General features: G+C 42.4%; 2 protein-coding genes across 5 annotated transcripts; both read left to right on the top strand.

Annotated features, from left to right (window-relative positions):
- Positions 1-561: 561 nt before the first annotated feature.
- On the top strand, positions 562-24647 carry btk (Bruton agammaglobulinemia tyrosine kinase). 4 transcript variants are annotated; one of them, XM_064964535.1, is made up of 19 exons: positions 562-696; positions 7093-7161; positions 7594-7760; positions 8452-8556; positions 12982-13063; positions 13263-13391; positions 13944-14002; positions 14126-14313; positions 17615-17677; positions 18090-18144; positions 18442-18518; positions 20737-20864; positions 21151-21225; positions 21522-21693; positions 22453-22672; positions 23332-23396; positions 23562-23680; positions 23905-24062; positions 24307-24647. In XM_064964535.1, exons 3-19 carry the CDS (start codon positions 7620-7622, stop codon positions 24373-24375), a joined length of 1905 nt encoding a protein of 634 aa, XP_064820607.1. In that variant the 5' UTR covers positions 562-696; positions 7093-7161; positions 7594-7619; the 3' UTR covers positions 24376-24647. The 4 variants fall into 4 exon arrangements, with proteins under 4 accessions (XP_064820607.1, XP_064820604.1, XP_064820606.1 ...); XM_064964532.1 differs by having other exon boundaries at positions 563-696; positions 24304-24647; XM_064964533.1 differs by lacking the exon at positions 562-696 and adding an exon at positions 3332-3437 and having other exon boundaries at positions 24304-24647.
- Positions 24648-25110: 463 nt separating this feature from the next.
- On the top strand, positions 25111-26483 carry timm8a (translocase of inner mitochondrial membrane 8 homolog A (yeast)). The gene is made up of 2 exons (XM_064964544.1): positions 25111-25356; positions 25749-26483. Exons 1-2 carry the CDS (start codon positions 25240-25242, stop codon positions 25908-25910), a joined length of 279 nt encoding a protein of 92 aa, XP_064820616.1. The 5' UTR covers positions 25111-25239; the 3' UTR covers positions 25911-26483.
- The last annotated feature ends 5 nt before the right edge of the window (positions 26484-26488 follow it).

Consider the following 26488-nt stretch of genomic DNA (forward strand, 5'->3'; position numbering starts at 1 on the left):
CAAGGCAACTGGCGTGTATACTTAATCATATGAGAATCCATGAAGTCAAATTTTTTTGAATTATAAATTATTACCCGATAAATTATACTTTAATAATCATAATTTAAATCAGGTTATTTTAGGTTCCATGCAGGTGATGTGATAAATTAGGGCTAAACATATATTTAATTTCAGATGACGACCATAAATACACTATTTTGGACCACTCTATTTATATGACACACAGGCAAAAGTCCTTGCTGACAAAATTCTAACAATAATGTATACACATACATTTCATATTCATCACTAAGCCTATACTCACGCTGTTTTCCTTCTTATCATTGGTCTATAAAGGCCTCAAGGAAGTTATCATTTCACAGAGGCAGTCAACTTTGAACACAGTCTAATGCTACTGTAAATAACAAATTCCTTAGCCTACTTTACGGATACTGGCGCGTTAATGGTTAGTTGGCCCTCTTCGACGCCACACAAACTCTGCTTCAGAGAGCTAATATAAAAATGAGCAGGAAGCAAAAGGGGAACTGCGTGAAGTCAATTCCTCTGAAAGGGTGGGGTTTAGTCTCCTGCTGCCACACACTGTTAGTACATGGAATAAGAGCAGTCATAGCAGAGGTCTTTGTCCATGTCAACCCTCCACATCACAGTCTGCAGACAGTGGTCTGTCTATAGGCATTGCTGAGTGTCAGAGTTAAGGTAAGTGATGAGGTATTTGCTAACTAAATGGTAGGGGTCCATCTGCTGGGAAAGACGAAAGCTCTGTAGATTACATGCAGGCTATGTATTACTGTATGCATTACATTGAAAAATAGGCTTCTATTGAGTATGCAGGTCCTCGTTACCTGAGAGAGAACCAGATGGTCACTGTAGAAGAGAGTTTGCACTGAAAGACTTATCTGGGTAAATAAAGGTTTAAATTGTTATATTAAAAGGTAAGTCAGAAGGTTAACATTACCACTACATGATATTTAAGAATGAATTAAAAGTCATCAATTTGGTCTCTTTTGATGAGGTTTCAACCAGAAATGGGACTATGTAAAGCATGAATGATAGTAAGCTACCATTACATTGGGAGGACATCGGGAGCTCCAACATTGAAGCAAGCTTGACGTTTCTGGACTTTCACTATCGTATCCAAAGCAGCAACATGGTTCAATCAAATGTCTTGTCCATGAAAAGTGATGGAAAATGTCCAAACAAACTACAGCATATCATTCATGTATCATTCCTCAGTATCTCTATTAGATGTTCATTCATTGTCCAGGCCTGTCTTGAACACATTGTATGTTGGAGGCTGGATGATGCCCACATGCATATCAAAGAACATGTAGTCAGTACTTTTTTTCCCTTCTTCATATTAAAGACATTGCCCTTAATGTATAATATTTTGTCAATGAATGAGTTACAATGCACTTTGGATAGCAGTGGAGTGATTGCATTGGAAATAGAAAACAAACACTATCATGTTCATTCTTAAACTTTGTTGTTACGTGTCCACTGTCCATGCTCTTATGTTTACATTTCACAGTGGAGAGTTTTGGAGCTGGATATTAAACATGAATGACTTAATATTCATTTGATAACATACACAGTGTACAAAACACAAGGAACACCTGATCTTTCCATGACATAGACTGACCAGGTGATTCCAGGGGAAAGCTATGATGTCACTTGTTAAATCCACTTTAATCAGTGTAGATGAAGGGAGGAGACCGGTTAAAGAAGGATTTTTAAGCCTTAAGACAATTGATACATGGATTGTGTCTGTGTGGCATTCAGAGGGTAATGGGCAAGACAAAATATTTAACTGCCTTTGAACTTGGTACGGTCAGGCACACCCGTTTGTGTGTGTCGAGAACTGCAATGTTGCTGGGTTTTTGCCGCTCAACAGTTTCCCGTGTGTATCAAGAATGGTCCACCACCCAAAGGACATTCAGCCAACATGAGACAACTTTGGGAGGTAGTGGAGTCAACATGGGCCAGCATCCCTGTGGAACACTTTCTACACCTTGCCCCGACGAATTGAGGCTCAATATTAGGAACGTGTTCTTATTGTTTTGTGCACCCAGTGTATGTTGGTCTGTGCAATTTCAGCAATATCCCTGAAACATTGATGCGAAGAAATTGCAAGCCGAAAGCTGCCTTCGCCTCTACAAAGAACAGTCACCCCGCTATGCAGTACGTCTTCTTGACCCATTTCTTTTAGTAGCTGGTATGTTACATTAAAGAAGAAAGTAGGGTTTGTAAAACCAAGATCTGTTTGTATGTTTTGGCCTGTTTGTATTATCTGAGGATGTGAGGAACCCTTCTGCCTAAATATCTTCACATGGAGAGTTTCCTTTTGTGGTCAGACACACACTGAGTGTGTATGTGTGTCACCACAAAAGTCAACTCTCCATGTAAAGACACACACGCTTATCAGACAGGAAACGTCCAGAGAGCATTTGTTGCAAGGTTCCTGTTATCAACAAACCAACACTTTCATTGGAAGGGAGTGTGTCATTGAAAAGAAGACAAAGTACTCCATAAAATGATACTGAACCCATGTATGTTACTGTGCATAAAGTCTGCATTCCTCTTCGCCATTGGTTAGTCGATTTAAGAGACACATCCTCAGTGTCATTGATTGGATGCTGTGTCCCTGGCATTTAGTTTATCCCACATTGAGGCTTGTATCAAACAAATAACTACTTTGGGGGTATGTTGTTAGTAGTATGTATTATACTATGTGTTAGAGAGAGGAAGAGGGGATGTAACAGTAACCAGTTGAACCACAGTGGCACCACTGATACTTTCCAACATTGTCTCTTTTTATTTAGCATTGCAGTGCAACACTGTTGCAACTTCCCTATAAATTCTACTGTGTCAGCCCAAGTGACTCAAGCTCTTTAGAAAAAAAACCTAGCACTTGTGTGGCTGACAGGCTAAACACGACTGTTGTAATACAAGATATTACGATTGATAGGACAGCTGCAGCAACTAAAGAGACAAATGTATACTTGCTCTACCTAGAAGCTTTAGGTCAGTGTTTTACCCAGGCTTATATCTGCATGTAAACAACCTATGTTTGAAATGTTGTGTGGACTGCACAGTATGAGCTTGCAGCAGAGGCAAGGGGTTTAATTATGTGTCAAAGAGGATTATTTGTAACATAACATTACACAAAATTATAATACTGTTGTTGACATACTGCATAGTATGAAAATCATCTAGCTAGTGTGAAAAAAAACATTACACTCATGGCTAGTCGGATGTGTCTACTATCTAGTAGTGTGAAAAGAGAGGTGGTATCAGCAGCAGATGCAATCAGGAAGTGAGAAGGAGGGTGTTTAAAATAGTCTGAGCTGAGCTGAGTAAACTTGTATCTTGGAGATGGCATGCAGAGGAACCTTAACGATTAAGCTCTTTTGAATAGATCTACGGTATAAGGGACATGGGTGAGTTGGTGTTGGTGAGAAACGTTCTGTCGTTACATGTCTGTGACATTGAAGTATTCCTTTTTTGAGCGTTGTGTTCATTTTAGGACACTACCTATGTTAAAAAAAGAACTAGAAGGTTGTATTGATGATGCAGGGAGGGAACTATACATGGTTACTTGGACTTTGAAATAATTCCTCATTGGGTTTAAGTCATTTGGGGTTAAGTCAGTTATTTGAAAGAAAAACTGTTGTTGATTCTGTGGCCTGTATGAAAGGGAAGGTCAAGTAGATCAAATACTATTAAATACTTGATATGTAGGCTTGATTTAGTTTGCCAACGTTTGCAGTGTATCCAATGGAATATTACCCAAAACCCCAAGATAGCAGTAAATCTAGAGTACCTCAAATACAAAGTATATGACATATGTATGAATTTGGACCCAGCTCTTCTGCATGGTGAACAATGGCATTTTCATGCTTTATGTTATCAGATGATCATACTCTGTACATTTGTGGCCTGTGGTATCAGCTGAGGTGACATCACCACACCAGTGTCCATAGTGGAGCCATTATCCTGATCCCCAGATAATTAACAAATATCTGACGCTATCTGTCTATTTGTCAAACTTGCTTTCCTTCCGTCTGATGCTGGAATGAATCAATAGAGGCCTTGTTTTGTGTGGAAGGCTGACAGTGGTGTGGTTGACCAACCCAGAAAGGTGCAATGAGTGGTAGATACAAAGAAGAGCAAAGGAATCCTTTTGTCTCTGTGTCTTGTGTTTCCTACAATAGGGAACTATTTCTCCCCATATTTCACGAGTTCAACAAAGTATTGTCACTTCAATAGAACTGCATTACCAAAAATAGAGTTTGTGGACATTCATCAAATTAAAGGGATAGTGTATGCCAGCATGCCAACAGAGATACGCATTATTTTGCACTAAGCAATATTAACGCTAAGCTGTAAGTCAATGAACCCAAATCCGTAGTGAACTTTCCCTTTAACAATATCAGACATGAGAGCATAAGCATTGGCAACGATTGTAGGTGGGGAAAGGTTTGCGAGGGGTAGCCGATAATGTCCTGCCTTCATCGTATGGGGTAAAGAGAGGGTCAATGTGTTATGGAACATACAAATAAAATAAAATGTCACATGCGCCGAATATAACAGGTGTAAATCTTACATTGAAATTCTTACTCATGAGCCCCTAACCAACAATGCAATACAAATAAGAAATAAAAGTTACAGGTAAATAAAGAGCAGCAGTAAATTAATAATAGCAAGACAATATACAGGGGGGTACCGGTACAGAGTCAATGTGCAGGGGCACCAGTTAGTTGAGGTAATTGAGGTAATATGTACATGCAGGTAGAGTTATTAGAGTGACTATGTATAGATGATAACAAGAGAGAGTAGCAGCGGTGTAAAAGAGGGGGGGCAATGCAAAAGTCTGGGTAACCATTTGATTAATGTTCAGTGGTCTTATGGCTTGGAGGAAGAAGCTGTTTAGAAGCCTCTTGGACCTAGACTTGGTGCTACGGTACCGCTTGCCGTGCAGTAGCAAAGAGAACAGTCTATGACTTGGGTGGCTGGAGTCTTGGACAATTTTTAGAGCCTTCCTCTGACACCGCCTTGTATAAAGGTCCTGGAAGGCAGGAAGCTTTGCCCCAGTGATGTACTGGGCAGTACGCACTACCCTCTGTAGTGCCTTGCGGTCGGAGGCCGAGCAGTTGCCATACCAGGTGGTGATGCAACCGTTCAGGATGCTCTCGATGGTGCAGCTGTAGAACCTTTTGAGGATCTGAGGACCCATGCCACATCTTTTCAGTCTCCTGAGGGGGAATAGATTTTGTCGTGCCCTCTTCATGACTGTATTGGTGTGCTTGGACCATGTTAATTTGTTGGTGATGTGAACACCAAGCTCGCAACCTGCTCCACTATAGCGCTGTCGATGAGATTTGGGGCGTGCTCGGTCCTCTTTTTCCTGTAGTCCACAATCATCTCCTTTGTCTTGATCACGTTGAGGAAGAGGTTGTTGTTGTCCTGGCACCACACGGCCAGGTCTCTGACCTCCTCCCTATAGGCTGTCTTGTTATTGTCGGTGATATCCATGGCTTCTGGTTGGGGTATGTATGTACGGTCATTGTGGGGACAACGTCATCGATGCACTTATTGATGAAGCCAATGACTGATTGTGTACTCCTCAATGCAATTGGAGGTATCCCGGAACATTTTCCAGTCTGTGCCAGCAAAAGAGTCCTGTACCACTTTTTTATTGATCGAGTCACTGTTGCTTCCTGCTTTAATTTTAGCTTGTAAGCAGGAATCAGGAGGATAGAATTATCGTCATATTTGCCAAATGGAAGGCGAGGGAGAGCTTTGTATGCGTCTCTGTGTGTGGAGTAAAGGTGGTCCAGAGTTTTTTTCCTTCTGTTTGCACATTTAAAATGCTGATAGAAATTTTGTGAGACCGATTTAAGTTTCCTTGCATTGAAATTACCTGCCACTAGGAGCGCCACCTCTGGATCAGCGTTTTCCTGTTTGCTTATGGCAGAATAGAGCTCATTTGGTGCGGTCTTAGTGCCAGCATCGGTCTGTGGTGGTATTTAGACGTAAACTCTCTCGGTAGATAGAGTACCTCATGATAAGCTGTAGACCACACTAACTCAGGCAAGCAAAACCTTGAGACTTCCTTAGATATCGTGCACCAGCTGTTATATACAAAAGACATAGTCTGCCGCCCTGTCATACGAGACAACGCTGTTCTATCCTGCTGATACAGCGTATAACCAGCCAGCTGTATGTTGATAATGTCATCGTTCAGCCACAACTCCATGAAGCATAAGATATTACAGTTTTGAATGTTCCGTTTGTAGTTTAATCTTCCGCGTAGGTCATTGATTTTATTTTCCAAAGATTGCGCGTTTGCTAGCAGAATGGAAGGCAGTGCGGGTTTATTCGATCGCCTATGAATTTTCAGAAGGCAGCCCGCCCTCCGGTCCATTTTTCTCCGCCTTCTCTTCACGCAAATGACAGGGATTTGGGCCTGGTCCCAGTAAAGCAGCATATCATTCACGTCGGGCTTGTCGTTAAAGGAAAAAAAGGATTATGCCAGATCATGATGAGTAATCGCTGTTCTGATGTCCAGAAGTTATTTTCGGTCATAAGAGACGGTAGCAGCAACATTATGTACAAAATAAGTAAAACAATAAGTTACAAACAATGCAAAGAAACAAACAAAAACGCAATTGGATAGGAACAAGTAAATTGTCAGCCTTCTTCTCTGGCACCATCTTACAGAAGTAGGATATTAATTTGATCACACTGTTGCTGGAGAACTTTCCTGCAATGGAGGACATTTAAAAAATGTTGAGGTTCCACTTTGAAATTTCAGACTTGATTTTCAATGTATCAACTCCTACAAAAATGTCCATTAATTATAATCTACATAATAATTCATATTTCCTGTTGCTGCAGTATTACTTTCCTGCTGTAGCAAACTGGATCAAATTAAGATCCTACATCTGTAGAGAAGCAGGAAGATGTGGGTAAAGGAAACAGTTGTGCCACAACGAAGGAGGAAACATTGGCAGGAGTGCTCATGCAAACCAGGGGTTAATATATATACACTGATATCTGCTCGGGATCACATCTGTTTCTATCTGCTTTCAGATCTATGCTGTAGATCTATGCTTTAGATCTATGCTGTTTGTGACAAAGCACAGAGTTCATGAAGAGTAGGTAAGTAGTTAGTCGTATAAGAACCTGGGGGAAGTTGGTCTTATAGTCTTATAGATATACCTTCCCAAAATCCTAACCTTAACCATGAGGGATGACAATGTAAAACTGACCTTAGGGCAGTGTCGAGAGGGAAATGTTACCCTACTCTGTTAAGCATTGTGGAAACTTGTGATAAGCTGAGTTTTGGGTAAATACCTGTACAGTACACCATTAATCAAATGATGTTGTTCATGATTTATCCAATGGAGAACAATCAACGACACATTTCCTCCAGTAGCTACGGTCACTAGCAAGGTTTGCTACAGCACTTGATGTGGTTGAAGCTGCTGGTCTCTTTATCCCCCATTAGGCCTTGAATGCATGGGACCAAAACATTTTATACCTTCTTCCATCTCTGACTGTAGCTGTTAAGTTGACTTGCCTTTTCTCCAGGTAGGGGGATAACATCTGATCAGACCATGTCAGACAATCTCCTGGAAGAGATCTTTATAAAACGCTCCCAGCAGAAGAAGAAGACCTCCCCTTTAAACTTCAAAGAGAGGCTGTTCATCCTCACACAGGACAAGATCGCCTACTACGACTATGATCTGGACAAAGGGGTATGTACTCGTAGCCTGGATTTGTTTGTGCTGATCTGGGACCAGGTTAATGTACTGTATTTTTAATTTTATTTATCTGTTATTTTACCAGGTAAGTTGACTGAGAACACGTTCTCATTTGTAGCAACGACCTGGGGAATAGTTACAGGGGAGAGGAGGCGGATGAATGAGCCAATTGTAAACTGGGGATTATTAGGTGACCGTGATGGTTTGAGGGCCAAATTGGGAATTTAGCTAGGGTTAACACCCTACTATTACAATAAGTGCCATGGGATCTTTAATGACCTCAGAGAGTCAGGACACCCGTTTAACGTCCCATCCGAAAGACAGCACCCTACACAGGGCAGTGGGATATTTTTTTTTAGACCAGAGGAAAGAGAGCCTTCTACTGGCCCTCCAACACCACTTCCAGCCGCATCTGGTCTCCCATCCAGGAACTGACCTGGACCAACCCTGCTTAGCTTCAAAAGCAAGCCAGCAGTGGTATGCAGGGTGGTATGCTGCTGGCTTATATTATCATTATAAACATTGACCATAACCCAAGCGTAGTTTAACACTATAACAATTCTATCATACTACGCTATGCTCCCACAAATATACTGCAGTACCTATATTGTTGGTCATCACAATAGGTCTGGGTTTAGTAGTCCTGCCGTTCCCCCACTCACTGTAATCCTTGTCCTCTGTGCAGAAAAAGAAGGGGTTGAAAGGCACCGTGGGCATCGATAAGATCAAGTGTGTGGGGACAGTACAGCCGGAGCCCAATGCCCCTGTGGAGCGCCAGTACCCGTTCCAGGTGAGCTACTGCTGGTCCTAGATCAGTGAGACCAATGAGATTAACACAACCACAGATCTCAGATCTCAGACCTGTGGATGTTTTAGTTCACTCTCTCTTCTTCTCGTGTCCTGTTACAATAATTCTGTGTGGCAGTAAAAAGAGAATGCACTCCATCATTGTTGCTCCAGTTGAGTGACATCAGATGACCTCTAGATACTGTAGATGTTTACTGTAGATCTTTACTTCCGGCGCCGACAGAGATGGCCGCCTCGCTTCGCGTTCCTAGGAAACTATGCAGTTTTTTTGTTTTTTTTTACGTGTTATTTCTTAAATTAGTACCCCAGGTCATCTTAGGTTTCATTACATACAGTCGAGAAGAACTACTGTATATAAGATCAGCGTCAACTCACCATCAGTACGACCAAGAATATGTTTTTCGCGACGCGGATCCTGTGTTCTGCCTTACAAACAGGACAACGGAATGGATCGCATGCAGCGACCCAAAAAACGACTCTGAAAAAAGAGGGAAACGAGGCGGTCTTCTGGTCAGACTCTGGAGACGGGCACACCATGCACCACTCCCTAGCATTCTTCTTGCCAATGTCCAGTCTCTGGACAACAAGGTTGATGAAATCCGAGCAAGGGTAGCATTCCAGAGGGACATCAGAGACTGTAACGTTCTGTGCTTCACGGAAACATGGCTCACTGGAGAGACGCTATCCGAAGCGGTGAAGCCAACGGGTTTCTCCACGCATCGCGCCGACAGAAACAAACACCTTTCTGGTAAGAAGAGGGGTGGGGGCGTATGCCTTATGGCTAACGAGACATGGTGCGATGAAAGAAACATACAGGAACTCAAAACCTTCTGTTAACCTGATTTAGAATTCCTCACAATCAAATGTAGACCGCATTATCTACCAAGAGAATTCTCTTCGATTATAATCACAGCCGTATATATACCCCCCCCCAAGCAGACACATCGATGGCTCTGAACGAACTTTATTTAACTCTTTGCAAACTGGAAACCATTTATCCGGAGGCTGCATTCATTGTTGCTGGGGATTTTAACAAGGCTAATCTGAAAACAAGACTCCCTAAATTTTATCAGCATATCGATTGCGCAACCAGGAGTGGAAAAACCTTGGATCACTGTTACTCTAACTTCCGCGACGCATATAAGGCCCTGCCCCGCCCCCCTTTCGTAAAAGCTGACCACGACTCCATTTTGATGATACCTGCCTACAGACAAAAACTAAAACAAGAAGCTCCCACGCTGAGGTCTGTCCAACGCTGGTCCGACCAAGCTGACTCCACACTCCAAGACTGCTTACATCACGTGGACTGGGACATGTTTCGTATTGCGTCAGATAACAACATTGACGAATACGCTGATTCGGTGTGCGAGTTCATTAGAACGTGCGTTGAAGATGTCGTTCCCATAGCAACGATTAAAACATTCCCTAACCAGAAACCGTGGATTGATGGCAGCATTCGCGTGAAACTGAAAGCGCGAACCACTGCTTTTAATCAGGGCAAGGTGTCTGGTAACATGACAGAGTACAAACAGTGCAGCTATTCCCTCCGCAAGGCTATCAAACAAGCTAAGCGTCAGTACAGAGACAAAGTAGAATCTCAATTCAACGGCTCAGACACAAGAGGCATGTGGCAGGGTCTACAGTCAATCACGGACTACAGGAAGAAATCCAGCCCAGTCACGGACCAGGATGTCTTGCTCCCAGGCAGACTAAATAACTTTTTTGCCCGCTTTGAGGACAATACAGTGCCACTGACACGGCCTGCAACGGAAACATGCGGTCTCTCCTTCACTACAGCCGAGGTGAGTAAAACATTTAAACGTGTTAACCCTCGCAAGGCTGCAGGCCCAGACGGCATCCCCAGCCGCGCCCTCAGAGCATGCGCAGACCAGCTGGCTGGTGTGTTTACGGACATATTCAATCAATCCCTATACCAGTCTGCTGTTCCCACATGCTTCAAGAGGGCCACCATTGTTCCTGTTCCCAAGAAAGCTAAGGTAACTGAGCTAAACGACTACCGCCCCGTAGCACTCACTATATCACCTCCATATCACCTCCACCCTACCTGACACCCTAGACCCACTCCAATTTGCTTACCGCCCAAATAGGTCCACAGACGATGCAATCTCAACCACACTGCACACTGCCCTAACCCATCTGGACAAGAGGAATACCTATGTGAGAATGCTGTTCATCGACTACAGCTCGGCATTCAACACCATAGTACCCTCCAAGCTCGTCATCAAGCTCGAGACTATGGGTCTCGACCCCGCCCTGTGCAACTGGGTACTGGACTTCCTGACGGGCCGCCCCCCAGGTGGTGAGGGTAGGTAACAACATCTCCTCCCCGCTGATCCTCAACACTGGGGCCCCACAAGGGTGCATTCTGAGCCCTCTCCTGTACTCCCTGTTCACCCACAACTGCGTGGCCACGCACGCCTCCAATTCAATCATCAAGTTTGCGGACGACACAACAGTGGTAGGCTTGATTACCAACAACGACGAGACGGCCTACAGGGAGGAGGTGAGGGCCCTCGGAGTGTGGTGTCAGGAAAATAACCTCACACTCAACGTCAACAAAACTAAGGAGATGATTGTGGACTTCAGGAAACAGCAGAGGGAACACCCCCCTATCCACATCGATGGAACAGTAGTGGAGAAAGTAGCAAGTTTTAAGTTCCTCGGCATACACATCACAGACAAACTGAATTGGTCCACTCACACAGACAGCATCGTGAAGAAGGCGCAGCAGCGCCTCTTCAACCTCAGGAGGCTGAAGAAATTCGGCTTGTCACCAAAAGCACTCACAAACTTCTACAGATGCACAATCGAGAGCATCCTGGAGGGCTGTATCACCGCCTGGTACGGCAACTGCTCCACCCTCAACCGTAAGGCTCTCCAGAGGGTAGTAAGGTCTGCACAACGCATCACCCGGGGCAAACTACCTGCCCTCCAGGACACCTACACCACCCGATGTTACAGGAAGGCCATAAAGATCCTCAAGGACATCAACCACCCGAGCCACTGCCTGTTCACCCCGCTATCATCCAGAAGGCGAGGTCAGTACAGGTGCATCAAAGCTGGGACCGAGAGACTGAAAAACAGCTTCTATCTCAAGGCCATCAGACTGTTAAACAGCCACCACTAACATTGAGTGGCTGCTGCCAACACACTGACACTGACTCAACTCCAGCCACTTTAATAATGGGAATTGATGGGAAATGATGTAAATATATCACTAGCCACTTTAAACAATGCTACCTTATATAATGTTACTTACCCTACATTATTCATCTCATATGCATACGTATATACTGTACTCTATATCATCGACTGCATCCTTATGTAATACATGTATCACTAGCCACTTTAACCATGCCACTTTGTTTACATACTCATCTCATATGTATATACTGTACTCGATACCATCTACTGTATCTTGCCTATGCTGCTCTGTACCATCAGTTATTCATATATCCTTATGTACATATTCTGTATCCCCTTACACTGTGTATAAGACAGTAGGTTAGGAATTGTTAGTTAGATTACTTGTTGGTTATTACTGCATTGTCGGAACTAGAAGCACAAGCATTTCGCTACACTCGCATTAACATCTGCTAACCATGCGTATGTGACAAATAAAATTTGATTTGATTTGTTTTGTTTAATGAAGCGTTGTATTTCCTTTAACTCTCTGACACTATTCTCTAGGCATTTAATTTGCTCAGTCTTAGTTGAGGGTCCAGTTAGCCCTGGGCTAAAATCATGCAGGATGAAAAGCCCATAGAGACTATTCAGGTAGCTTTGTGGTGAAAAGGGATATACTGCATCTACCTAAGAGAAACTAATTTACCCAGCAGTGCAGAGATGGTTAACATGCTGAAAGTCAAATCTACCTCAACAGAGAAACTAATTTACCCAGCAGTGCAGAAATGGTTAACATGCTGAAAGTCAATAAGAAGAAGTGAAAACAACTCTCTTGACAGTGGAGACCGAGCTGAACTGAGGGTTTCAACAACAGCGCAGGTGTCACCACAGTAGACATGGTGACTAAGCAGCAAATGATATTACAGCCTCTATAAAGACACAGGAAATACCCAATATATTTGCATACCCCTAAATGAGGAGTTTGTGGGATGGGTGGCAGCAAGGCTCAGAAGCACAATAAGCTAACCTAATGTAGCAGGCATTTATTTATCTCCAAAGCAGTAACCTATGATCATTGCTTGCCATATAGCACAAACAGATCTGAGAGCAGGTTCAGAAAATAGTGTTTTCGTCCCTATTGTTGTGATAGAATAGATACTTCTACACTATGGTATTGCTTTCATGTGTACGGCCTGACCTGGTAGTACCCTTCACCAACTGAAGAAACAGCTGTTTCTCTCTATCCCCCAATTTACCACAGATAATCTACGATGAGGGCCCACTTTACATATTCGCCAAGAGCGATGAGGTCCGAAAGCAGTGGCTCCACAAGCTGAAGCATGGTCAGTATGCAGCATTATCCTACACCGAACACTAAAGTGTCGGACGAAGAATAGACAAAGGGAGACATGAGATACCATAAACATTTCCTTACGGCCCATAATACCAGCCCCATTGTTTAGTCAGATCTAGGTGTCTATGCAAATTGCCAGTGTTGATCCAATGTAAATGTTGTCCCACATTCTGTGCCGCCATGTTAAGTGGTGCGTTTCAACAAGGACCTGATGCAGAAGTACCACCCATGCTTCTGGATGGACGGCATGTGGCAGTGCTGCCAGCAGGAAGTCAAACAAGCCATGGGCTGCAGGGTGCTGGAGAACAAGAATGTAGGTCAGTAATGTGGTGGGAAAGCCATCAATAAAACTGACAGTAAAAAGAGTGTGTTCTCTACCAGCTTATGTAATTAGGAAGTAAATGGGAACATTTTACTTAAAGCTTGCAGATTTAATGCACTATGATGCTGTTATAATGCATCGCAGAACCATATATTCAGATATACCTCAATATATGACTCTGATGCATTGAAAGATGTGTATGATATATGATGATGTCTTATAATGCATGTATGATGTCTTTATAATGCATGTATGATGTCTTTATAATGCATCTATGATGTCTTTATAATGCATCTATGATGTCTTTATAATGCATCTATGATGTCTTTATAATCATCTCATAATGCCCCAGACTAATACCAGCCATTTTGTATCAGTATAAATGTTGATACATAGAGATACATTCTTATATAACCATTTAAAACTTGTACCTGCAGGCTTGAAGTGATAACAAGTAACTGAGGAAATAAGTATTATAATTAATGGCAGAGAAGCATAAACTTTAGTCACAGAGAACAAAACATGAAGCACTCCCTTTCCCTTATAGGGGTTTCAAAGGGGTCTCGGAGGCAATCCAGAAAACCCCTTCCACCGACGCCAGAAGAGGTCTGTCTTACATGTTCTCGCCACTCGTGCGTTCAGTTACAGTATCTCTACTTCTGATTGATACAGGAAGGATATACAGTATCACCCATCTTTATCAATGTTGTCTCCAATCCCATTTTTCAGGAGAAACCTTTGAGGCCTTTACCTCCGCAGCCTCCCGAGGAGCCTGCGCTCACCACAGGCATGACGGTGGTCGCTGAGTATGAGTACACACCCTCCACGCCCCAGGATCTGGAGCTGAGGAAGGATGAGGAGTACATCATTCTGGAGATGTCTGACTCCAACTGGTGGAGGGCCAGGGACAAATATGGGTGAGAGAGGCAGAGAGGAAATCGAGAAGAGACAGGTGGAGGATAGGTTGTTTAAGAAAGTTGAAGCTCATTTTCTGCATTTCTATACAATTTATGCTCATTTTAAAATGCTATTTGGAGAACTCCAAAAAGAAGCAAAAATGGCCACATCCATCATCACTTTAGCTTCATTCACCTCAGTCCATCTACAAACACATAGCCTATTAGATATACAATTAGCCACTACACATGAATTCACATTTAATATATACAGAGGGATCTGTTACCAGAAAAAGTATTTTATTAAAAGAAGGTAAACAAATAGTTTTGCTTTACAGAACAATGTTTTTTTGCAGTTTTACAGTATATTCCCTGCAATTCTACACAATTTGCCATGGGGTGGGGAGAAAGTGTTGCAGTTTTAAAGCTAATTTCCTGCAATTCTACACATTTTTCCTTGACTTACGCCATGCTAATATGATATCTGAGTGAGAGGGACTAACACAATCAATCGGGGCCCCTGGAGGTCAGGGCCCCAGTTTGAATAGCTGGCTAGACTAACTAGACTAATTTACCAATATATATATATTTTTTAGCTGACATGGGCTAATTGAGTAACTGCTAGTGATTGACATACACTGAGTATACCAAACATTAGGAACACCTTCCTAATATTGAGTTGCACCGCCCACCTTTTGCTCTCTGAACAGCCTTAATTTGTCTGGGCATGGACTCTACAAGGTCCATGTTGACTCCTATGCTTCCCACAGTTGTGTCAAGTTGGCTGGATGTCCTTTGGGTGTGTTACGGTTTTCTAATGGTGAAGGAGAGTCGGACTAAACTGCAGCGCGTATATTGTGATCCATGTTTATTTACACAACGTAACACAAATCCAAAACACAAACTCTACAAAACAATAAACGTAGTGAAAACCGAAACAGCCTTAACTGGTGCAAACTAACACAGACTAAGGACATCAAGACACTCAAGACAATCACCCACACCAAACTCAAAGAATATGGCTGCCTAAATATGGTTCCCAATCAGAGACAACGATAAGCACCTGCCTCTGATTGAGAACCACTCCAGACAGCCATAGACTTTGCTAGATAACCCCACTAGCTACAATCCCAAATACATACACACCAAAACCCCAATACAAAACACACCACAATACAAAAACTCCATGCCACACCCTGGCCTGACACAATACATGAAGAAAAACACAAAATACTTAGACCAGGGCGTGACAGGGTGATGGGTAATTCTTGATACACACGACAAACTGTTGAGTGTGAAAAACCCAGCAGTGTTGCAGTTCTTGACACAAATCGGTGCGCATGGCACCTACTACCATACCTCATTCAAAGGCACTTAAATCTTTTGTCTTGCCTATTCACCCTCTGAATGGCACACACACACACAATCCATTGTCTCAAGGCTTAAGCATCCTTCTTTAACCTGTCTCCTCCCTTCATCTACACTGATTGAAGTGGATTTAACAAGTTACATCATTAAGGGATCATATCTTTCACCTAGAAAGAGCAGATGTTTTTAATGTTTTGTGCACTCGCCTCCCAGTGGGCAAAACTTGGTTGCAATCATTATGACAATATCACGTGAAGTTGTTCAGGTTGTACACTGTTTTTAAAGGAACAAATCTTTTAGCAACCAGTAAAATGTAACCAGTTTACAACCTGGAAATGATACCATTATGATGTTGTATGTTACCTGCTGGGCTGTGTGTTTGCTGGAAGAACACTTCTAAAACATAACACCTATCAACAAGAAAGCACAAGAAAAACACATTAAAAAAGCCCTGACCAACCCTTGGCCTGGCTGTGCTTCCCTTTCTAGTCTGTAATGGTTTGCAAGCCCTGCCACATCAGACAAGCGCCAGATGCTGGTGTAGTAAGATTCGATCTTAGTCCTGTGTTGACGCTTTGCCTGTTTGATGGTTCGTCGGAGGGCATAGCGGGATTTCTTATAAGCTTCCGGGTTAGAGTCCCGCTCCTTGAAAGCGGAAGCTCAAACCTTTAGCTCAGTGCGGATGTTGCCTGTAATCCATGGCTTCTGGTTGAGGTATGTATGGTCATTGTGGGGACGACGTCATTGATACACTTATTGATGAAGCCAGTGACTGATTTTGTGTACTCCTCAATGCCATCGGAGGAATCCCGGAACATGTTCCAGTCTGTGATAGTAAAACAGTCCTGCAGTTTAGCATTTGCTTCATCTGACCACTTTTGTTATTGATCGAGTCACTGGTGCTTCCTGCTTTAATTTTTGCTTGTAAGCAGGAATTGGGAGGATAGAATTATGGTCAGACTTGACAAATGGAGGGCGAGGGAGAGCTTTGTATGCATCTCTGTGTGTGGAGTAAAGGTGGTCCAGAGTTTTTTCCCTCTTGTTGCACATTTAACATGCTGATAGAAATTTTGTGAGACCGATTTAAGTTTCCTTGCATTAAAGTCCCGGGTCACTAGGAGTGCCGCCTCTGGATGAGCGTTTTACTGTTTGCTTATGGCGGAATACAGCTCATTGAGTGCGGACTCAGCCTCAGTCTGTGGTGGTATGTAGACAGCTACGAAAAATACAGATGAATACTCTCTCGGTGGATAGCTTATCATGAGGTACTCTGTAGACCACCCTAACTCAGGCGAGCAAAACCTTGAGACTGCCTTTTTAGATATCGTGCACCAGCTGTTATTTATAAAATACATAGTCCGCCGCCCCTCGATTTAAAACATAACACCTATCAACAAAAAAAAAGTTTAAAAAAGCCCTGACTGACCCTTGGCTCTGTAACAAAACAATGAGATGCTTCCAAGAATAGAGATGAGGACTGGTGACATGATCAGTATACCAAGGTTAAGGTACATTGGTATCTTAAAGTCACAGGTGCATTTAAACTGTTTTCATGATATGTGTGTTGTTTTAACATGCAGTAAGAATAACAATCATATCCCTTTCATACATTATGGGCGACATTTTCATGATGCAAAATAGTGATGATGCAAAACACAGTAAAACTCATTGTAATCTGGCAGTGTGATTTAATTTGATACTTTTCTTCAGAAATGTGTGTTTATGCATTGCTAAGATTACTAAACTCAGTTAAATAATCATATTTTTATCATGCATATTGTTGAGGAAAAGTGTTAAATTGAATCACACAGCTAGATTAAAATGTTGAGTTTTAATTAAGGTCTGTTTTTCACAGATGTGAACTGTTGTGCAGCATGAAAACATCACCCTGTGTCTTTAAAATGCTAAATGTACATTGACTTATCAGGAGATTGTGTGTGGCCTTCCTTTGCAGCAAGGAGGGATACATTCCCAGTAATTACGTTGTGGAGGCTGGAAATGAACTGGAAAAGTTTGAGTGAGTATGGAATTCTCTTGCTAGAAAACATTGACTATTAAACATTGCATTACAATGATAGGATTACATCTGAAACACTCCACCTCTCTAATCCTGTGGGAACCAAAAATAATGAGGTACCAAGTCACCACACATGCCGAACACATTCAATACCAGCAGGGCCGTGTTCAGTGGGGCACGCAACAGAAAACGTTTCAAAATGTTTTGCAACTGGATGCGAAAATGTGCATTTCTTATTGGATGAATCAAGGTAGTCCCTCCCTGTTTCAATCCGTTTTCTTCCGTTTAGTGCCTAATTAACACGATTCAGCAGAATACTGCCTCATGTGACCTGCTTTAATACCCGTTGCTATGAGGTCAGGTTAACCATAGTGGTTTATAACATGCACATTTCACCTTTTCTTTTTCCCAGCTGGTACTGCAAGAGCATGAACCGTAGCCAGGCAGAGAATCTGTTGAAGACAGAGGTAATCTCAATGAGAAAACAAACATCTGTAACATACAGTATCAGTTGACATACCACTGTTCCTCTCCTTTGCTTACACCAGCAACACAAGTGCTGCATTTAAAATAATTTAAAATATCACAAAAGTTATTTCCATTGTGGTCCTTATACCATTAGCTATGGACACCAATTTTAGCTATGGGCACCATCATCTGTCAAATAGCTTATAATGACAGAACATTGCTATGGGATACTCACAAAGCAATACTGCCTCTGCTTTGTATGTACCTCTGCTATTGAGGTTATTCTTTTTTCCCAGAACAAAGATGGTGGTTTCTTAGTACGTGACTCAAGCAAAGCTGGGAAGTACACCGTTTCTGTGTTCACCAAGGGCGGGTGAGTTGATTGAGGGCAGACAGATGGGGAATGGCTAACTGTGCCTGCGTCCCAAATGGCAACCTATTCCCTTTATGGTCCAATACTTTTGACCTGAGCCCAGGGGGTGCTATTTGGGACGCATCCTGTGAGTAGGCCAATCCACTAGTCAAAACCGTAAATGAGTCCAAAATGGTACACAATTCTCTATGTAGTGCACTACTTTTGACCATATGGCTCTGGTCTAAAGTAGTGCACTACATAGGAATTGGATGCAATGTCAAACACAGACCATAAATGGAAAGTCAAAAGAAGAACTGCTCAGCAGTAGATATTGAAAGCAAAAACAGCCGCCTGCAGAGGAAGAGAGATGTAAATGTCTCCATGCAAAACCAGGATTATTCTTTCTGCACAACCTTTCAAAGGGCTTGGGTCAAAAGTACCACACTATATATGGCAGGAATATTCAAATGTTCTACCTGTAACTGTTGGTGTCCCAGGCAATGTTCCCTCAAAAAATGTTTGGCACTAAGCAAATGTAATTTACTGTGAGCATGGAGGCTGTGAACACTGAGGCTGTTCCCGCTTTAAGTTATAGTTTTAACTGTGGCCAAGTAGGTTACTGTGGCTATTTCATCATAATGTAGGCCTACCAGAGTGGCCTACCATAAAAAAACATGGAGAAAAATGCATCCCATAACATCTGAACATGAAATATCTGTTCTGTTACTCAGTCTACAGTAACAGCAATGTGTTGTGTTCAATGAGAGTTTTGAAAAAACATGCAGGGCTTGACATTATCCTGTTTATCGACATGTCCTTCAAACAGTCGATGAAAAAGGGTGTGTTGTTTTATGCAAGAAACCACTGTACAAAATAGCATTCATTATTCATTATTCACATACCATTATTACAGAGAATCAGACAAATTATGCTACCATCAACCTGTTGGCTACTTAGCTTATTCAAGCCTGTCTCAAAATACAACACTACCCCAAAATACAACACAGCCCCTTTAAGACATAAAAAAAGCTATTGACCTGACTTGCTTTTCCAAGATGGCTAGAAATGCACACATTTTGTGCTCTTGTAGGAAGCAACCACTCCCCCATTGTTGAAGAGAAATTAGCTAGAACTGGGCTAATAACTCACTTACTAGCAAAGAATATTAACAAATGTGCACAGGTGGCTACATGCAGCTCTCGCTTTGATCTCAAAACAAGCGCATCTTCTCTTGACTGCTCACACTGTAAACACAGTCCAGTTCAAAGTGAATGGCACAGATCCATAAGGCAATGGCTATTTGCTTATAGGCCTACTTCAGCTCTGATTGGTTATGGTGCAGTGGTCTGTGTAGAATAGAGGCCTGAGTTGTGTCTGTCAATGCAATTGAATTCTACTCCAATGCGCTCTGCCTACAAGGCGCTCTGCCTACAAGAAAATCTCTTAAACAGTTAGTTAAGTCTTGCATAGTTCATTTTGTTTGGGTATGTGACATTGAAAGTGGCTAATATTACATTGATTTGAGCACAATTCTCACAGTAGAGCAAAATGTTGATAGTGTTAACGAAAGGGGAAAACTCTAGAAGGTTGAGTAAAGTTCAATCTTGTGCTTCTCTGCGCGGGTTTATATTTCTTCTGTGTGGCAGTCCAAGGGAAGCTGCGTGCCCCCGCACGCACTCAGCTTAGGGGGAACATTGGTCCCAGGTCTCAATCAATCCCCGATTTATGGGGAATATTTTTTTTAAAGTAGTGGAACTAGCTTCAAGGTCCAGGTTTGAATTTGCAAGATATAGGGAATAGGGTGCCATTTTGGATGCAATCAATGTGTGAACAGAGCATCTTGTTGTTACTTTCAGATTCACAGCTCATGAAAATAAACAAAACTATTAAAGGGACATTACACTCCAATATTAAAGATCCAGCTATACACCACAATAACATTTTTTTACAAAAGAGATAAGAACTATGTAATTTCTAGGTTTGCAGTGCTTATCTTTTATATTCATTTGGGGTTGAGGCATATAACTAGATCTACACAACCAAGGGCGTGGGATGTAGATTCAATGGAATTAGGCTACTTTTGAGGTCTAAAAGCATCAGACAAAGTTTGATTTTGGAGTGTTGTGTCCCTTTAAATTCCTATCCCTTCAACACAACCTAATAACTCTCCTCACTCACACCAAACATAACACTCCTAACTCAAACCAAACCAAACACTACTCAATCTTCCCATTAGGGAGACTGCGGGTAACTGCAGACACTACAACATCTGCACCACCCAACAAGGCCAGTTCTACTTGGCAGAGAAGCACAATTTCAGCAGCATCCCAGACCTCATTAACTACCACCAGCACAATGCAGCAGGTACAACTAACCCCAACTAAGGTTTTCAAAATTCCAGTAACTTTCCTAAAATTCCCAGGTTTTCCAGAAATCCTGGTTGGAGGGTTCTAGATTTCCTTCTTATTCCCTCCTGATTCCAGGAATTTTCCAACCGAGATCTCTGGAAAACCAGGACATTTTGGGAAACTAGCCGGAAATGTGCAACCCTACACCAACACATCACTTCATATGCATCTGTGTAACAGTACAGGTTGATCATGATGAAATACAGCACTTAAGATATATTGTCCATCATGTCCTATTCCAGGTATGGTCAGCAGGCTGAAATACATTGTGTCAAGTCGTGCAAAAAATGCCCCTTCCACAGCAGGGCTTGGTTATGGTGAGTGTGTTCTTTCAATACATTTCTATTGAGAGAGTATTATGTATATACTGTGGCCTGGTGGTCCGGTCTGTTTGTGTTCTGGGCAACTCCTCTCTGTCTGGGTTGTCAGGCTGAAGATATGTAGCTGTACCACTTGACAACAATAGAATAGTTGGTCGTGGCACATACAATATGGGACCAGACTGGTGCAGTAACAGAAACCCTTATGACTGACTTTGAGAAATGCTATCTGTAGCTTGATTGCTAACATGAGTAAACATTGTGTTCCTTCAATTTGTTGTTTTGTCCTCCAGGGGTATGGGAGATTGACCCACGCCACCTCACCTTCATCAAGGAGCTGGGCAATGGGCAGTTTGGAGTGGTGAAGTATGGGAAGTGGCAGGGCCAGCATGACGTGGCCATCAAGATGATCAAGGAGGGCTCCATGTCTGAAGACGACTTCATAGAGGAGGCCAAAGTCATGATGTAAACAAAGCTCTTTCTATCTCAGATGGCTGCAGTCAGTGGACTATGGGGTCAAAAGTATTAATTGCTCAATTTCAATTCAATCCCTATGTCCGACTACCATACCCGTTACACCTAAGGCACTTGTACTGATGTAAATCAAATCCAATCGTATTTGTCACATACATATAGGTAGAGGTAAAGTGACTAGGTAACTAGAGCAATAGGGACTAGAGCCATAGGGAATAGATCCATAGGTAGAGATATATCCAGAGCTTTGGAGGCTGCTGAGAGGAGGATGGCTCATAATAATGGCTGGCACGAAGTTAATGGAATGGCATCAAACACACGGAAACCATGTTTTTTATGTATTTGATAGTATTCCACTAATTCCGCTCCAGTCATTAGCATGAGGCTGTCCTCCCCAATTAAGATGCCAGCTACCTCCTGTGGACAAGAGGTACAGTATTTAGAGTCATATATGGTAGCAGCTCTTCCTTGTCCCCTGCTGAAATTCTCCTCATATGGGGCAGTCGAATTGTAAAATTCCGTGAACTTTCAATAAATTCCCTGGTTTTCCAAAAACCCTGATTGGAGGATTCTAGATTTCCTGCTTATTCCCTCCTGATTCTGGGAATCCTCTAAAATGGGATTTCGGAAAAACCAGGGAATTTATTGAAAGTTCTCGGAATTTTGCAACCTTAGACAATAGTGTTGCTCAATTTAACCTACATAGGCCTACAACACATGCTTAATCTTGTCTCTTTTTGCTTGAACTAGGAAGCTCCGCCACGAGAACTTGGTTCAGCTGTACGGCGTGTGCACCAAACAAAGGCCCATCTACATTGTCACAGAGTTCCTTTCCAACGGCTGCCTACTCAGCTATCTGCGGGAAGGGCTGAAGCAGCATCCATCCCCCATCCAGCTCCTAGAAATGTGTAAAGACGTCACAGAGGGCATGGCCTACCTGGAGGCTCAGCAGTACATCCACAGAGACCTGGTAAGATATTATAATTGTTGTGGAAATTCTACAGAGGGCCACTCGAAGTCAATCTTAAATGATTCATTGTTTATTATCAGCGCGCTGGAGAGGTTCCAACCAACTCAATGCACCAAGTGCACATGTCAATCAGGAGCTCTACCTGGGGCAGTCCTGTTAGATCCTTATATACTGGTATACTGGTATCCTTATATACTACTATACAGACACGTTGCATAGGTTTCGTTCATAGGATTGGTTCCGGCATGTGTCTGGCACCATCTCCCATCTTAACTTATAGAACATATTCTGGGCGTTCTGCCAGATGGTCCTAAGGAGGAGGTCATGTCGCCCCTCCGCTCATATCTTTACCAAGCACAGGCAGGAACCAAGGATTATTTACGACTCTAAGACAAGATTAACATTTTCAAGGCTGTCTCTTCACATGATAAACATTTCCATCACATACTTATAAGTCAAATAGCTTGGGTTTTGCCATTTCCCCTTTTGGGACTATTCCACTGACTCCCTTTTGGGACTATTACACTGATTGTTCAAACTAAATCAAGCGCAGCTCACGTATTTGAAAGACAGCAGGTCTGATCCTGACATGGTACTACTACTATCCTATACTAAACAATACTGGGCCCAAATAACACATACTCTGTTCTATTTCTCAGGCTGCAAGAAACTGCTTGGTAGATACCAATGGGACCATTAAAGTCACTGACTTTGGACTGTCGAGGTAAACGACTGTGATTGTTGTACTTGAATCTGGCAGCTTTTACAAAAAAGCACACACTGCAGAAATACCTGACAAATAAATCAAATCTACAATTGATTCTTACAGCAATATTATGTAATTCTTGCTACTTTCTTGACAAGTTGACAACTCTCCCTGTCATTTCAGGTATGTCCTGGATGATGAGTACACCAGCTCTGCAGGCTCCAAGTTCCCAGTGCGCTGGTCTCCTCCTGAGGTCCTGCTCTACTGTAAATTCAGCAGCAAGTCAGACATCTGGGCTTATGGTTTGTATAGGCCTCCTATCTTAGCTCAGATCCAGGTCCCAGGTCTGTTTGAGCTGTCTTGTCAACTCGATATGGTTGTTGTCACACCAATGACCATATGAGTTGGCGAGAGCGAACAGATCTGGGAACAGGCTACAGCTATTTAGCCTTTAATTCACTAACTGATCATTACATTACTGCTGATCATTTAATAAATATTGACAAGGTTACCTTGTTCTCCATAGGGGTCTTAATGTGGGAGGTCTACACCTTAGGGAGGCTTCCCTACGAACGGTTAAACAACAATGAGATAGTGGAACAGGTGTCCCGAGGCCATCGCCTCTATCGCCCCCAGTTGGCCAACGACAGAGTCTACACCATCATGACCAGCTGTTGGCTGGATGTACGTACAGTATAAAGTAGCCAGCATAATGCCTGGTCCCAGATCTGTATATTCTGTCTTGCCAAATTTCATGGTCACTGTCAAACCAAGTTTGCAAAACTGCACAGTTCAGGGATCAGGCTAGATGAGTGGGGGTCAAAGATAAATGTCAGTAGAATGGACATGTCAGCTTGACAGCTTCTAATCTAAAACAGTTTGCCTCACCCTCATGTCTTGTCTCTCCTCTTGAATTGACTGGCAGAAGGCGGACGAGAGACCCACCTTTCAGGAGCTGTCGGTGACTGTTCAGGACTTGCTCTATGAGCTCCAGTAGATCCAACCACCACATTCTGAGATTGAAACACAGTTCGCAGACTCATCCCTCTGGCAGATACACTTCCTCATGCAGAGCAGACTCAAAGCTTCATCCCCTCAGGGCCTCATTCATTCTGTGCATCGGCCATTGAGGAACCTGCTTTAGGAGAAGTAGATAAAACTGTTAAAGAAGGATCAGCCATCCTATGGGAGCGCTGAGAGATGCTATATGGTTGAACATGGGACTCCCATGATGAACTCCAGTAGTGAAATAAAATATTATTTGATTAATGTATCTGTTGGTTTTTGAGAACATGCTAGATATGCAGAGTTTTTCCTTATTTATTTTTTGTTTTATTTTATTACTATCATTGGTGAACTGCATTCAATAATACATACATACATACATACATACATACATACATACATACATACATACATACATACACACGAGAGAGGCCTATCTGTTTCTGTAAGATTTCTTGTTTCTTTTCTATGTCTAGCCACTGAAATGTATAGTAAGAAGAAATACCCTTTATCAACTGAAAATGTAGCTATGTTCTTTCATTAAATTATTGAGAAAGAGCAGCAGCCTACCTTGCAGCGTCTGAGCCTCAGTATCTTAGAGAAACATATTGCATATAATGACAATATGGATTAAGTCGATAAAGCTTGATAACAAAATGTTTTGGTGACTGTAGCATGTCCCCACATCCAATGGAATTTACTGTTCTTAGTGGCGCACTTTCTGATTGGTCCAGCACTCTTCCGTTTCCTGTGATGCGCAAGCCGATTCACACACGTGAAGGTCAGGAACTGCAGTCAATCGTTTACAATTATCAAATAATTGTAAATTTCTGTCTAATTTATAAGCGATTTGCGCATGAACATGGAAAACCAAGGAGCCACAGCAGACCCTCAGCTTCAGCAATTCATCGAAATCGAGTCCCAAAAACAAAGGTTTCAGCAGTTGGTCCATCAGATGACTGAAGTGTGTTGGGTAAGAAACGCTTCTGCAATGACAACTTGCTAGCTAGGTGAACTACTGTAGCTAGCTACTTGAACATCTGGCGATCAAGTACATGAATGCATAAAAATGTACATAGTTTTCCAGTGATACATTGGACATGTAGGCTTCTTTATTGTACTAGATAACTTGTAATGCCAGTATTTGTGGCTAAATGCAAACGTTTGCTGCATTAAGCTAACTAGCTACAATAATTACGCTCCTGAATTAAGCTCCTACACAATCAACCACCTGTAGGGTACTCGCCTAAAATAGTGTTTTAGATGTGAACAAATTACTCATGCACGATGCAATGTCTTCCACTCCATGCAATGACATGTGATCCAGCCAATGATTGAGCACCCGTCTACTCTGGTTCCTTACAGGAGAAATGCATGGACAAACCTGGGCCCAAGCTGGACTCGCGGACAGAGATCTGCTTTGTGAACTGTGTAGAGCGCTTCATTGACACAAGCCAATTCATCCTGAACAGACTCGAACAAACACAGAGGAGTAAGGGCTCCTTCTCAGAATCCATGTCTGAATAGTCTAGCAACATCCTCCACTGGATAGACTGACAAGGCACTGAACAGCCAATGAAGTTGTTTTACAGCAATGCCAGCTTTCTATATGGTGCAATGAGAACACTGTCCAATAACCAGATGGGGAAGAAACAAGTCGTTTGAATAAGTGCCTCGGTTTTGCACCTTGTATCATGTCACCTAGCCAAGTCCTCTCTCACCTAGTGGGACATGAGATTAAGTGCAGTAGTAACAATTCTGGTTGGTAGCTAGCTAATATCTTCATATTGTTGGTGATTCTGAAACTGTAGTAAATTGAATGAGCCTGTTGCATGTCAATCATATGAAAACTGAGATGGGAGAACTTCATTAGTATGCTTTTAAAACAAGCTTACCCAGCTGTAGAGGTTGTCCTGGGGCAGAAACAAAGAGCCAAAAATCTGGGACATTCAATTTGACATTGCGTCGGAAAGCCACGAAAACTCACTGCATTCAGTACCAAGTCAGAGTACGAACAATGTCTTGTTGGGAAAAGGGCACGATCTATGGCTGAAACAAGTGTTCCATTGTATATATGCAATAAACAAATCTTATTGCCTGCTTTG

This window comes from Oncorhynchus masou, unplaced genomic scaffold (assembly GCF_036934945.1).
Source record: "Oncorhynchus masou masou isolate Uvic2021 unplaced genomic scaffold, UVic_Omas_1.1 unplaced_scaffold_1___fragment_4___debris, whole genome shotgun sequence".
Taxonomy (NCBI): Eukaryota; Metazoa; Chordata; class Actinopteri; order Salmoniformes; family Salmonidae; genus Oncorhynchus; species Oncorhynchus masou.